The sequence below is a fragment of the Lottia gigantea genome (genome assembly GCF_000327385.1).
Source record: "Lottia gigantea unplaced genomic scaffold LOTGIsca_12, whole genome shotgun sequence".
NCBI classification, from domain to species: domain Eukaryota; kingdom Metazoa; phylum Mollusca; class Gastropoda; family Lottiidae; genus Lottia; species Lottia gigantea.
This window is the reverse complement of record NW_008707225.1, coordinates 2,722,409-2,738,988: the sequence shown is the minus strand read 5'-3', so window position 1 is coordinate 2,738,988 and position 16,580 is coordinate 2,722,409. Positions and strand designations below refer to the sequence as shown.

Sequence of the window (16,580 nt, the reverse complement as noted above, 5' to 3'; positions counted from 1 at the left end):
AAATCCGTATAGTGTTTACAATTCAGAAACCGGTGGCTAAATAAATCTACTTGTAATATTCAAGATCATAAATATATGCTATTATCCACAGTAAATTAAATTAATGTGTAGTTCAGATTTAATGCGCAAGAAAAGAAATAAATGTAACATTTACATCATTTAGATTGCAGTTCTATATGTTATTTATTGCGAATTTATACTCTATCATTACACACTTTATATGTTACTTTTTAGTGAAGAATACTCATAAAAATTATTGTTATTTCGCAAAAAATATCCAATAAAGCTGATGTTATAAAGGAAGTATAATGTATAATTTCTGAAGGGCGGTAGGATGTTATTTGGCATTTAACAACAAATTTTGTTAACAAGTTTTATTCCGCATAATTTAAATCTATTAAGATTTGTGAAAGACTTTCATATATTATATAATTTTAATTATTCTCAAAGATTTAGTTTTAGACTCTTATTTCAAAGTTATTTCGGTTAGTGATTGTAACAACAATATATAATTGAAATTACGAAAGCATGGACCGAGGTATTTAGGGTTTAGTCCAGATCGACATATCATTCAATCATATCTAACTGACCGAATTGTTCAATCTTGATATGTGTTATGTACAGAAGTGAATTCAATTATACACTTATAAGACGGAATATCGCGGAAAGCTCATAAAAATCTTAATTGACTACTAACTTGAGTCAAAGACGATTACTTATTAATCAGAAAATGTTTTTCAATTCGACGATATAAATCCTTTTAATTTATTATTCATACAATATTGATCAGTGACCAATGGTCAATTTGACCGTACTTAATTGACTGAAAAGTGCTTTTAAATGTCATGTGTCGTTCTATGTATATCTCTGACCAATGACAACTTCAAAAGGAGTGATATTGAACTCTTTGTCCATAATAAGAATTCAGCGTCTAGCATCATTTCACTGATCTTCAATCTCTAAGCCTTTACACGCTTTGAGAGCTATTTAACGTAATATAGTCAGAATTTGAGAACTCTGCTATTGCAATTTGTTGTCAATAATATGCCTATGTTACCACGATTCCTGAAAATGACAAATAATCATATTTCCTAACTTATTTTGATAATGCTAAATTAAGCTTCAATATTATGTTTAAATGTGCACACAAAATGTGTGGATTTGAATTATATCCGTTCGATCGTTTTAAGGTACTTTCTCTTATATTTGGTGATATCTTAGCTTTAGAAATGTACCTACTACTCGGTCTGACATATGATCTTCAAGACACCAGTAAATCGTAAAAAATAAATAAGTAACTGTTAAAATATCTTAATAATATTAGTGTCGAAAGGTATCTGAAATAAAAACCTTTTAGTACATTTGAAGTTTGTATTTTTAAGAAATATAAGCAAATATTTACTGACGACAGTTCGAAATCCAAGTGCTATATCTTCTAGACAAAACATTTCATTTCTACTAAGCATCAGATAAGAGTTATTTTTTCTTCTCAGTTCAAACAGATTTTGTGATTAATTACAGGGTATGTGTGAACATATTCTATCAACAATTTAATATTAGCAGTAAGAATGATGTAGATATTGTCGAGTAGATGAGTTCAGATATTACTGGTGAGTGAGACTAACAGTTGTACACAACTCGGCTCTGTTTTTCTCATTTCTGTCATGTAGTATATATTTTGTGTTCTGCTTCTTCAATCGAGAAATGTGAGATCAAAGAAAGAATGTAAGGCGATATGACTGTAACCAACAACTGCTTATATTCAATTTTCGCTCTTTTTTTCATCAGCTCTAAACTATTACTGTATTTGTTTTTTGAAGCGAATTCGTCAACAAACAGAAAGCGTTGTTGGCATACATTACTGTCATTATATCTAATATCATTTCTGTTGCTTTTTCTTGTTATTCATATTACCATCTGTATATTCACCGAGTGTGGGATTTCACTGTTTATTTTTGCTGATAAACCACAAGAAAGAAAAATAGTTTGAATTTCCGAAAAGACACAAATACATGGATAAGGATCTGTCTGAAGAGAAAATCCCAAACAATTTCATGTTTCACTTGTACCTTTCATTTATGTAGTGCAGTGAAATAGTATAGTTCGGAGAGTTACTTGTTTCAATGAAGAATATTGAATTTACTAGTATCTGATTTGAAAGCTTTTCATTCTTCTTTGGAGACGATTTAGATAATTGATTAGGAATGATCTGAGAAATGATGTTCCGAGTTGTAGCATTGATTACTAAACTAATTTGTCATTCAAATTTCTCCATTACATCATTCTTGCCTAATTTACTTGTCTAAATTGTAGTATTGTTGCAATGTTTTATGCCTATTTTCGACATTTCAATTAAATTACCTCACTTCAACATCATTAGTGCTTGTTCTAATTTACTTTTGCGCAATCAGAGTTGATGGTCTTTATATTTTTTTTTTGTTCACGAAGGTTGATCGAGATCTACTCCGAGAAATGGGCTTGGTTCGTTTACCCTGTAGTACCGAGCAAGTGGACAATTTTGAAAAACACTGTTCGCTACTGGGGGTCAAAGAACTGAGTTTGAAAACAACAATTCAGAAGAAGCATGGGTTGAACTTTGTTGAAGGAAAGTTTTGAAGTGTTTACATTCATTATTACTGGATATGACGTTAAGAACTACTTTTGGAACTACTATTGGTCCCTAAATGGAAAAAGTTGCAAAATGGTAGTTGGTATCGCTCTGTCGAGTCTCTGTTTTCACGTGCCATTTCTGTTAAGTTTACGTGCCTCAGAGTTAGTCTAAAATGAAGTAGAATTAAGGCACAGGAAATTTGTATTAAAATTCTGTCAACTGACTTTATAAGTCTATAAAAGTGTTTTGAAAGTAAATAAAGGTGCGAACACAAATTACTGATAGTATCTGGTGATTTATACAAGATCAGTTGTTATGTCTTTCACAGCAAGCTGCTGCCCTTTAATAAAAGTTGTATTGTACATTTAATAATTTATAGTTGGATTGTTGTCAATTTTCAGCTTCATAATATTTACCGATTATCTATTTTTAACACACAATTTAACAATAATATTGAATTGAAACCTGTTCTAGATATCATCATTCTATACATTGACAGGTACAATGTCTTCAGTCACCATAGAATTAACTATGTTGTTCTCTGCTAATTGCCAATATGTATGGTGTATTAAATTTATTGTTCAAAATAATCACTTTATCTGAGAGAATAAATATTATCAGGTACTTCAACCAATAGTCGTCTGAATGTTTCTAATATGACAATGGATAATGCCATTGTTTGACAAGATGAGTATCTTATCATGTCGTAAGTTTTCCGTTCCTGTACAACTAGAAAATTTCTTTATGGGAAAATTGTACCAATTATGAATAATATGCGGACAAAGGACCGTGAATAAAGGGCAAAAAACATTGTGCTGTATCAAGTATATGAAATAGTTTGAACATACTCGGAAACTTTCCTGTCAATTTAACACCGTAAGGTTTTATATGTAATTTGATCATGTCTCTTTTACAGAAATCGGAATTTTAAGATGTCCAAAATGTTTGGAAAATTTTAGAAATTTAAGGTAGATGTCAAACTTATGCCAGTCTTACTGCCATTAAATCAATTGCAAACAATTTAAAAAAAAATTATTTTCAAGCTTTGAGTCTATAGAAGGTATTTGTCATTAGAGATTCTTAATAAGAAAAATCTGACCAGTGTTAGTTGGATAAAGAAATCTGAATCATTGTTTTCAACAATAATTGTAATACAATTGCTTTTATTACACTATTTATCTAAATATTGTTTTATTGTTATCATTTATTGAAAGAATGGTCGCCCTTTTTATTTCATGGGGTTCACATTTTCAATACTCCGCGGTCGTAAAATTCGCCCATAAAGATTTATCAATGAGATTTTTTATAAATGAATTTTTCATATAAATATTAAAGAAAGATAAACTGTAAAATAAATCTAACGAGGCAGGAGAAGTTTGTAGACTCAACATTGAGAATTTTATTTCTATTTTACGATTGTTGGATACATGATAACGATCGAGAGCATTTCTTTATATGACTTTTGTACAATTAACTCTCCAATATGGCGTCGACCTGTTTTCACCATTTTCAAAAAAATATGCAATAAAATAGATCTTTTTATCGAATAGTTATTATTGTCATAATACTTAATCAAATACAAAATGAAAATCTAATTATCGAAAAGATAAAAAAATATTCATGATGAATTATTATATTCTTATTATTCATTTTTAGACAGTTTTATTTACTATTTGTTGATGGTTAGTGCAAAGTTTTTATTGAATTTTTTTATTTTTGTTAAATCGCTTTGTTTTATAATAACAACAAACTTTCTTTTGGAATTTTATTATGCGCGCACTTTCTGTCTGAAATAATTACATTATCTTTCGCCATTAGTACTAAAAAGTCATTATTGATTGGCAACTGCTTAAATACAAAATACGTCATTAGTTTTCTGTCCCCTATCCCATATATGTTTCTGTTGGAAGGAATCGTGAATAAAATTTTTCTTAGACACTTACAAGTGACATCAGCCATCAAAGAAATGACCCTATTGTAAATTGGTCGTGGTCAATTTGTTATCTATTTTAGTCTTTTATACGATTTTAAACCTTCAATTAACATAGTTAATCTTTATTGATTATCATACATAAATTATATTTATTTTAGTATGAAGAAGTATAAGATATGAGGAACTATTTTATGTCTACCCATTGTTATATCAATGATATCTCTATTTAAAATACCGGTTTGATTAACATTGTATTCTGTAATTGAGTCATCAAAAAACTAAAGAGTTTTGTCATATTGAGGTGGTTATAATATCTTATATTTCAATATTCATTATATACCAATATATCATCAACAGTAAAATGTCGTCTGCTAATAATTCGTCAGTCGATACTTCTCTTAGCGCGCTCTTATTACACAGGTCGAGTTGTGATTCGGTCGTTAGCCTATACGAGATGTAACACGCGTGCTGATTGGCTGTTTGAAACACTACGAGTCGGATTACCATGTAAATGATTTATTTTGGACGAGAGAGAGTGAGTAGGCTCACAAATCACACGTATCGTGTAGGTCATGTAGTTAGAATTTTCTCTGGATGATTCTTAAAAGTTAAAAATGAATTCGTATTTCACGGCATCGTTTTTACCGCAGTATTCTGCCGATGGGCATTATTCAGCACCGAATGGTTATACACCACCTAATAACTATGGACTATATTCATCGCGTTTTGCTGATCAACTAGGATATCATGGGGGTAGTGGGTATGGAAGTGAACATACCCCCACAGGACATTATTATCAACAACAAAAATCTACAGGACAATATGTGGGACAAGAGTCCAGTTACGATTCTAAACCATATAGTACCGAGGACATCAGTCCTAGAGGCTATACCTCAGGCTATCAACAAAATGTGGATTGGACACATGCAGGGTCTACACCGTCCCCTACCCGGCATCAAGCAGAAAGTCCGTATGGCAGTCCCTTAGATATGAAGGGTATGGGAAATGGTATGACATCACCAAAAGACATGGATGAGGGTTCTCCTAAAGCATCCGAACCCTCAGCTCCCTTCTATCCATGGATGGGTATTGTAGGTAAGTAATTGTAGTGTATATTGTATAATATTAGTTTAATTGTCGAGTTATTATCTAGGTGTTAAGATTACTTGAACAAAATACTTCATTCTATTGTGATAACATCATAAATTTCCTCATATAAATCACATATAATTGAAAGCATAAAACATAATTTTAGTGTAATTGTTATTGCCTGAATTATCATACAGTAAGGTAAACATCAGAAGAAATAAAAGTTTAACATGCTTTTAACTTGGTTAGACTTTATGAAATAAAATTTAGTTGTTCGTGAATTTTTATATCATAACTACCTCATTCAGTAATAAAGTTATTCGTCGTAAATTACAGGTAATGGGAGTCGTAAAAGAGATATATTATACGCTAACTTTATATTAGAACATATAATAGGACTGCGTGTAATATTTGACTTTACACAGAAAATAGTTGGGTGGCAAAGTATTGAAATAAAGTAAGCGATCGACTGTTGTAAATAACAGTTAACATTCCGACATCGCATCAATATTTTATAAGGTTTTGTCAATTTTACAAGAAAAGCTATCAAATATTTATAGCAAGTTATCTTATTTACCGAAGCTAACGCATGAATGGTTCTTTTGGTCTGTTTGTTCAATCTTCATGCAATTTGTGTTTTAATTCCATCGGGTACTTTGGATATTTGTCTGGACTATCAGGAGACACCCCGTGGACTTGAAACAAATATTTTCAAAATATTTAAAAAGGGATTTGGATTTGTTAAAAGAAAGAAATAACACAAAAGCGCTCAGGTAAATTGTACGATACATTATTCATGAGATAAAACTTAAAAGGAATTTTTCAAGATTCTAACTTTAATGTTTATCTAAAAATAAAAATATTAAAAAAAATACTTAATATTAAAAGTACGTTAATATTTAATTTTTTATTAAAACAAAATTTTAAATACAGTTTTTAATCTTCAAAAAATATTTCAGACAATAAATTGAACATTTAGTTACAAATTTTTATTAATACTTGCGAGGTAGCTTATTTTTGTATTTTTTTCAAAGTAGAACAACAATATTGGCTTCGGATTTTGAGAAACTGAAATAATCTGTAATGTAATTCAACGGAGTGGAAAATGATAAATGTATAATTAATACATTACGGTTGAAAACAAAGATAATATATTAGAATTAGTCAATGATTTTACCAAAATGTATTTTAATGTCACGAAAAGAACTAAATATAATGCTATTTTTGTCACAAAAACGTTACACTGAGCTTGAAAATTGGCAATCGGCTAATGTATAATTGAGAGGTTGTATAGACGGTATTTATGCGAATCGATGTAACATTTGTTAAATGTCAATAAAATTGTATTAACAAAGTATTTATAGATGTATACAAATGGAAATTTGCTCTGAAATTTTTGACAATGAATGGAAAAAATTAGAGAGCAAAAGTTCAACGACACACGTATTTACTTGAATTTTTGTGTGCACAATATTTGACAAATTTTGTAACAAATTTCCATAAATACATATTCAGTGAAATCTGCAAGTAAGCTGGGTAAAATTCTAAAATCATTAGAAAATACTAAAAAATAAAATGTTACCAATTGTAATCCAAGCCAGATAACTAATGCATTATTAATACAATCCAAATCATAGTATATATCCAGAGCACTCGGTATTTTATATTGAAGGAAATATTTTTGGTTTTAGATATCCATTTGTTAATCTCCTTCCCTTCTCACTAATATCCATTTCTGAACATTATACCATCAAGTATTAACTCTTATCCTTTTGTCGAGAAATAAAAATAACATTTAAATTCAATGTTGGACCAATATCCTATAAGACAAACCAGTAAAATAAGGTTACTATGGCAATGTGTAGCTTGTAAAAAGGCAGTAAAACTTGGACCCAGAATTTAAAGAGCACAACACTCGTATTCCAGTCACAACCAAGAATTTATTATCGTCATAAAATGTCCAGAAACCAGTAATCGGAGACGATGGGTAACGATAGGGTTAATACGGGGTTAGCTGGCTTATCGTTCATCTTCTACAATTGAATTCCTTTTCTTAATTGAAATACCCGTTTGCTCTAGTTTCAGTTACACAAAAAGAAGAAATAAAACAGCATTAAAAGGAAAATAAAATTGTCAAGCACAAAAGAAGTTCTCACTGACGTTTTCAAGCCAAATGGTCACGTTAAGAATTATTTCATTCAAGCATTGAAACGAGAATTTAAACTTGAATTTATAACATTTTAGAAATAACAAAGGTTATACTTTATTTTCCTGGGTATTTTTTTTATAAAAGTGTTTCCAATTTCATGAAATAATATAAGCAATGCTTTTTGCATTCGATATTAAAACAGTTGATATAAAGTTTATTATTGAAACATGTTGTTATGCAAGTGAAATTCTAAGAACGATGTAGGATAATACAAATAGGTCTAGTGTTCATCAATTAAACTAAAAATATACGGACAAAAGCTGAAGAAAATTGACCGAGAAGTATGAAACTTTCTTTGAAAAAAATGTCTATGTATCATTTTTATGTTTGACGAGGGATTAAGAAAGATTAAGTTAAGGTTTCAGGCAAAACAAGTGTTCATTAAGTCCACTATAATTTATGTAGATATAAGAAATACTACGTGAATGTCAGATTTTTATACTGTCTGGTTTAACTTGTCTTAAGTTCAGGTATCCATTTTTAACACCTGTCTACTTTTAAAGAAACTCAGGCCGAAAAGTTACATAATAATTTCAATTCAGATTTATTCTTTGAATATTCGCTTAGTGTTAACCGATTTCGTGTACCTGAATCATGTAACTAAACCTACTTGCTTGTAATCTTACTAAAATAATTCTAGAACTAATAAGCTAATCTAATAAACATTAGGCTCAGTCAATTTGTCTCCATTACAACCTACAGAGTTAATAGAAAAGTTCATTATCTCCAGTTTATTTCTTAATATTCTTAGGTTTTCTCTATAATGACAGAAATATTGGCTTATATCAGGGATTTCGTCGACACCCGTCTTATCAGAATACACCATTTCCCAAAAGTAAATAATGATTCTGATGAAAATGACTGCCTCCTATAAATTACTAATCCACATTTCGGACATGGCAAGATTATGATAACTGATGTGAAGAGATGTTTTAGCTGGTATAAAGAGCTAAGAAATGAACGGGGTGTGAAATAATGACATCCTCTCATAATTCACGACGTTCATTTCTACTCCAATTTATTAAGATTTATAATGTTTATGCCGAATTTGATAAAATTCTCATTGTTTATCTTAACAACTCTTCAGAAGACCTAGAGAAAATGGTATTAAAAGGGACATGCAATGACGTAATTTAACAAATTTCATTTTATTTGTATAATGGCTGTGATAAAGAGAAGGACTTGTTCGTGAACTAAACCCATCTATCTTGTCACAGGGAAATTATATTTACCTCGAAACGGAACTTCTCTAGTGAATTTCAAATCCGAATACTCAGGGAGATCATATTAGGAAATATTGCAGATTTGCAGCTGGAAACACAGATCTATTACTTTATCCAGTCCGAAGGGAAACATTATCGTTAATGAAAAGAACATTTAGTTAGATTGTTTCAACCAGTAGTTATTTCTAATGCACGATATCAAACTGTTATCTAATTAAACTAAAAGCTAAGACTAGCCATGACCTTCCAACGCAGCAAGGATATTGGCATTATCCCCAGACAGAACTAGTGCATTCGCTAATCAATCTGGTAGATTTCTATTAGGTTGAGAGTCCAATGTTTATGTATGCTAATTGCGGTAATATTTTCTATTGCATATTTTAGTTGTGTATGTAAATAACTCTTTCAAAGAAATTAAGTTATCGAGATAAGATGGCCGTTTGAGGTAGCTAAGTAGATAACGTTTTAGATAAATTCTCTTGCATATGCTAAGAATAAGAACTAAGAATATGTCCTTCATTGAAAGGAATAAATACAGGCGGGTGGCATGAAAAGAGCACTTAGATGGACAAATTTCATTTCGAGTTCTCGCGAAACTGATCTGTTTTTAATACAAATGGCAAAAATAGTTTCTCTAATCTGAAGGTAACAAATGAAGATCATTTGTGTTAACAAACTCATTTATGCTTCACAAAGACAGTACACAAGAGGCGAAAACTCAGTATCACTTATAACTATTTTACATTAAATGCAAAATATCTTATCGAGCTTACATTTTAACTATTCAAAGACTGCAAGATTGTTTATTTCACCAAAATTATTCCCTTGAGAAATTAACAAAAAGTCATTGCTTTCACTTCATTAAGGTGAAACTATTCTTTAAAACTATGGTTCTATTTGATTTTATATAATACAATATTACCCAAAATCGTATTCTCTGCTAGCTGATAAGACCACAATATCACCTTCACTCTTCACAATGAGAATCAGACGTCAGGTTTGTCTTACATGAATAAAAATAACTTAAGTCTGTCATTATTAATATGCTCCCATATTTTTCTTATTACATCGTGATATCTGCCATAATTAGTGAGAGAATGTTTACAATAACACTTTCATACAAACCGGACATCTTGTATTTTGAAAAGTGACAAGAATAGCTGATTCCAAATATGAAATGAATGGAGTTTTACGTCCTACTCTTTTGCACCTAAGTAGACTAATGAATATGGGCAACGCCATGCAGTGTTCAATGAGAGAAATTTGCTTGATGTACAATAATTAGTAGAAAGATGGTTTAGTTAATATACACACTTAATCTTCGTGACTGACTTAATTACAGATATAAGCTAATGTGAAAATGAATTTACATATAAAAGAAGCCGAATTTCAAGAGGGTTATCGTCTACTCTAGTTTTGAAAGTTAACATCTTTTCCAAACCTAGCTGTCCTGATAAAAACTGAATCACATGTTAACAGCATGAGATGAAATTAAGTGGATTTGATGGGAATCTGGTGTCTCTGAACTGTAGAATATTCCCACCCTCTACATTTTGCTTTAATGCAAGTAATACGTAACTTTCCAAACTAGCTATCATGATAGCAATTTGTACCGGAAACAAATTGATACAGCCGATTCTCCGCAATAATTGAGCGCTTTGCTGGACCTAACCAAATCGACCTGATTTTCTTTTCCAAACTGAAAATATTTCCAATTAACTTATTATTCAAGAAACTTAATGTTATTCATTTCATGACTGAGATTGACAAAGGATGTGCATATCTAATGATGTATGTAATATATAGAGTGCAGGTCGGTTTCAATCATATCAATCTTTAATAATATCATGTAAGATAAGTTGAGTCAATGTGTATCCTTAAAAGTTTATAAATAGCCACATATTATAATTATAAGCAATACTTGTCACACATCCATGTAAATAAATGTCAATATGTCTTTATTACCAGTGTGTTATACTCTTAATGTATGTCATTCAGTACAAAACTGCACTGGCATATAACAATTCTTAACATTTTTAACAAACAGTCGGATAACTTCCTGATGGATTTGAAAAATTTTAAAAACATTTTAAAAAAGTATACTATCTTTTCTAGTCTTCACATAGAATTGTCGTCATATGCGCAATGTTGGCCGTGGACAAGTTACAACAGGCTTCACGTGCAATTGATCTCATCATATCACATCAAGGCACTGAGACCATTACAGTATGGAGCCATTGTGTGTTATCGTGCGGGTAATGGCACTCTCTCTATCGGTAGTACGACAGTATTCAAATATTCATATTTTCGTAGCATTCGGATTTTGAATTATCATTTTCATATCCTTTTTATTTTCCGTCAGATCACATGACATCAAGCGACTTACCATGCAACTCTCCAATCTCCCTTTGTAGGCGATTACAAACTGTTAGCACACTTATGGAAAATGAATTATTATTGTTTCAAATAGAATGTCATCAAATCTTAACTGAGCAGAGAAAATTCATGTGGTGCTGTTGCCACTCTAATAAAAATTAGATTGCAAATCGTCTTTTTTTATCTGATATTTTTCTTCTCCGTTCAAATCTAGCTAGTTTTCAACAGCAGTCCCGTTCCAGTAAAGTGACTTTTATCGTTATCGAAACCAAAGTTCCTGACTTTTTGCTTTTCTTTGTGTTTTGTTATCCCACAATTCGTCATTGAAACAGAACGTTCGTAAACTTGTTGGGTCACAATGGAGATGAAACGAAATTGTGATCTAATTTGAACTAGTCTGTGTTGTTACTTATTGGTTTTCTATTTATTTCAATGCATCATCTTTTAGTTTCTGCAAAGTCTTTATTTTGGACATTTTTGTTAATAAAATTGCATATTGTTTTTACAACCACTCTCAACTTAAAACGTTGAAGAGAAACATTATTTGTGTTAAAGGTAGATGGTGGGGATCAAACGTAACATACTTGTCAGTTATCCCCTGCAGGCTATGTCTGGAAAGACAATCAAAAACACATATAATTTTTAAGTAGTTATTCAAATCTTATGCGTAACTTTGATATTTGTATGTGCTTGAATACTTAATTGAGAATAATCCTTGGAAAGAGCACTGCACCTTGGAGTGACCGTATATAAAAAAATACTGGATAGATACAGTAGGAAATATGGTGTCAATAAAGACACCATTATCTAAGCGTAAAAGTCCATTTGCTGCAATCACAGATTGCCAATATGATTTCGGGTGCTGTTTTGCGGTTTGGATCGTTAGTACTTGTTTGTTTGTTATGTTAGGTGATAACATGGTGATAACATGATGACAGGTGGTAATCAATAGAAAAAGCAGTCTATTGAAACTGGCATGGTAAAATAAACACGTTGTACACTGCAAGGTAACTGCAATCATTACACATATTCTATATATTGTCGTTTTAACCGTGATATGTAACGATACAACCAAAAACGTACGCCATGGTGTTTTATTCTCAGTTAAAATATAAACCAATCTTTACCATCCTATCACATTTACCCTTTATAAATTTGATCATATCTTACACGTGTATAAATTTTGATCAAGGCGAAATGAAACGTATCTATACATCTTTTCATCATTTTTACATTATCACTTAGACTCTAGGTTGGGAAATATTACACAGAGAACTATCTTGTCGACCCATTACATCACTAAAAACGTATATTACAAAGGACATAATAACATTTTGTAATCTTAAATAAAAGGCTTGCGAATTTCTACTTTAAAACAGTTAAGCCGCTTACCACTAAAGCGCTACCTTGTCGTTTTAAATCATTTACAGAAAAATATGTCGTTATTAAACATGTTTAATCTAATGTATTCCAAATTGGTCTGCTGTTAGCAAGATGTTGTCTTCACATTTGTAACTTGGCCTGATAGATACCTTGTTGTGTTCCGATGGAATAAGCAAACCTAATTTGCATGACCTGACCGGTAGAATATACATTAAGACGAGTGTTGTTAATTAGAAACATTACTTTTATGACCATTTTTCTATGACAGACATAAACTTTAAGCTTTGAGAACTTTAATATGTAAAGTGTTTTAAGGTAAAAATTGAAATGAACCCCACTGTTTCAAGTCAACTATAAGTAAATAGCCGTCGACACAGTCTACTTACATCTTTTGTTAACCAAAACCTAATGAACACCACCAAGCGTTAAGAAAAGAATAAAACTAAAGACTCGATATATGAAAAATTGGACAAATGTGAGATATTATAGTTTTAAGATAAGTCAGAAGACTGGAAAATTTCTCCATCCATCGGTTATGCGATCTGTATGTCTGGTTAGCCAAGTTTGCGTATTTAATAATTGTATGAATTGGTCGCTCCTATGATTTATTCATATAAAAAAATCTTTGATCTTTTACACTAAAAATAACCGTATTGTGGTCAATGAGTATTTAATAACGTTGATATCTGTTTATATACACAAGGGGGATAATCCACATATTGATAATATACTTTTTGTGATTTATAATGTCTAATGGTTTTATTCTACTCGTACAGAAAGTAATTTGTTGATCAGAAAATTATTAGGTGAGATATATTTTGTAAAGAACGGAAATATCAACCCAGATCTCATTTTATTGTTTAGTATCAATATTAATTTTGATGATAAATACTCTCTTAAATTTAATATCATAGAACATAGTTGAGAAATTGAAAGTGAAACTCCTCCTTTGCTTGGACCATTTATCTAAAATCTAATATTACATTTAGCTGAAACGTTGTAGTGTAAATCTCCTTTAGTTGATACTCAGGAATATACAGGATGAGCTACTACCTCCTTAAATTTATACAAGTCTCTTTACATAAATAGTTTATTTTTCATTTTTTGCTGGATTGTAGTAGGCGTTAATGAAAGTTCAATGATTTGTTTTTGTCATCTTATAATTTATTAAACCTTGTAATTTGATATTTTTATTTTGATACATCACGCTTACAGTTCTAAAATAGATAGTGCAACGCTGAACCACAAAATATTCAACTTTAAATTATCCATTAAACTCGTAGCAGAAAGACCATCTGCATTTTGTAATTAAAATTTGAATGAAAATTAACTAAACTGATGCGCGCAACAGTTTATTTTACCACAATAATGCCGTGAGGTTTTTTTTTTAAAAAGGTCAACATATTTTCTTTTATTCAGAAATAAAACAATATAAAGTGTGAAAATAAACATTAAAATATAACTAAAGAGCTGACTTAAGCTACCGCCTCGAGCTATAGAACAAATTTAATGTATCGCCATGTTCCGCTAGATTGTAATATGTTTAATGCAGAATGCTTACTATGCAATATAATGGCTGAGACTGAGTGCAAGGGTTACGGTACACTTCGAGTACTAGGTGTACTTTTGACCACAATCATCCTTGGTGACCTTTATTTGCAGGCATACCGATTAGGTTCATTGGTATCTGTACGGGTGTTCATTAATTAACAATGGATAAAGCAAACGTATCTATGCAAAAACTTCCAGTGCAAATAATTCATGTTATTACAAAACAATGGTCGAATTGTTTTCGAATGTCGGAACTACTTTTTGTCAGTGTCGGGGTTCTGTTGAAATGCGTGTCATATTGTCATTTTTAACAATAAAGTTTGTTTTGTTCTTCTTCAGGTCCTAATTCAGCACAGAGACGCCGTGGACGACAAACCTACAGTAGATATCAAACCCTCGAATTAGAAAAGGAATTTCAGTTTAATCACTATCTCACGAGAAAGAGACGGATTGAAATAGCTCATACGTTATGTTTGACAGAGCGACAAATAAAAATATGGTTTCAAAATAGAAGAATGAAGATGAAAAAGGAAAGACAGGCTATAAAAGATATAAACGGGGATCCAAAATTAAATGACAGCGCCTCGGACATTGGGGAGGATACAAACGAGAATTCGAGTTGAAACCACGTGACTCATTAAAATTCAAAATGGAAGTTTCAATAAGTAAACAAACGGGTCTGGTGAAATGATGGTGTCAATTCTCCTCTATATTTTATCACCAATGGTAAATGGTTTCTAACGGTTTCAAAATATCAAATGGGTAAATATCATATAGGCCAAGTGTTTACTCGAACAATGACTTATTACGGGTAACTAACATTTCAAAACGAGAAGAGGTGACGAGAACAGAAACCTCGTCATCCTCGTGGTCACTAACAGTATTTCTGGTCCGAATTTAACCGTATGTAAGGCGAGGATAAGATGAACTTATGTTCTTGTGGTGTGGTCAACTTTAATTTTGTTATAATGTGATGCTTGTGCTATATCAAAACGAGAACCTTCGTGACTTTGTGCTAAAATGTGAATTAATCCGAGTTTATTTTCGAGATTTACGAATTCCTCTTCTATGTAATATGTAAAATATCTGGGATGTATTCTGAAAATGACAATAAAACTCAAATTTGGTATCGGGTTTTGATTACAGATTTTACGTATTATCTTTTTGAACTACATATAATTCTATGATTATGATCTGAATTTTTTACATAGAAAAGTGTCCGAATCTCTATGATGATGATGATGAAAGTGCTTCTAAAACTATCCGCCCCAGAAAAGTTACATACTGAGTATATCCTTTGATGTACGAAGAAAAAAACGAGAGATTTTATTTATTAATTATGTGTTATCATAGAATGGTGTCAAGTCATTCTTTTTTGTTATTTTGTCGTTCATTTCTGTTTGATTTTATTTTTATTTTAACCTTAAAAATAAATCTAAATTCCATGTTCATTTCAATTTCATTACTAATTGAGATTGAGACTTGCTATCAGAATTTCACTGAATATACATGAAAATAGCATATCGCAAGCTTTATCTCCTACATTCGTCTTGCATATTCTCCCTTTTCGCTCTGATATATCAAAAGTTTCAGCAGTTTCATAAACCCAACACAAGCAATGCAAATAAGCTGATCAGTATATTGGCCATAGCAATGGAGATTGTCCATGAAATTCAAGAGGAAGTCGTATGTGATAGTAAAACTTTAGACTGTTGGGCAATGTTGCTGGTGGAGTCACGAAACTTTCTGGTCTTCGGAGAGTCGTATCATAATAAATTCATTTCGAACGAGAAACTTATAGCCACGGACACATTATTTTGACGCCTTGAAACCATGACCCATAAATATTGACTTTGAAAATTGTAATACATGTATATTAAAACACGATTTACCGAAACTCTTCCGGATTTGGTACAAATGCAAATTTTTTAACCCACAATTACATAACTATATGGCTTTGGCTTGGCGGATTGATTTTAGACATACCAAAACTGCTATGAATTCATACTTCCAATACTTCATCAATATACGCACATAGATCTAAGGTCCAGACAATAAGTACTTAAACTCACATCATGTAATAAGGTTATATTTTATTCATTAGTATTGGTCTAGTAGTCAATCGGTTTATCAAGTTCAGTTCCACCCTTATATATTAAGACTCTGTATAATCCTGAATACAAATTCTCATACATTCTAGTGTTA

At 31.2% G+C, this 16,580-nt stretch overlaps 1 protein-coding gene across 1 annotated transcript; it reads left to right on the top strand.

Moving 5' to 3' along the window:
* Window positions 1–5,614: 5,614 nt before the first annotated feature.
* LOTGIDRAFT_185752 (hypothetical protein) lies at window positions 5,615–15,825 on the top strand. The gene is made up of 2 exons (XM_009048196.1): window positions 5,615–5,639; window positions 14,715–15,825. Exons 1-2 carry the CDS (start codon window positions 5,627–5,629, stop codon window positions 14,996–14,998), a joined length of 297 nt encoding a protein of 98 aa, XP_009046444.1. The 5' UTR covers window positions 5,615–5,626; the 3' UTR covers window positions 14,999–15,825.
* The last annotated feature ends 755 nt before the right edge of the window (window positions 15,826–16,580 follow it).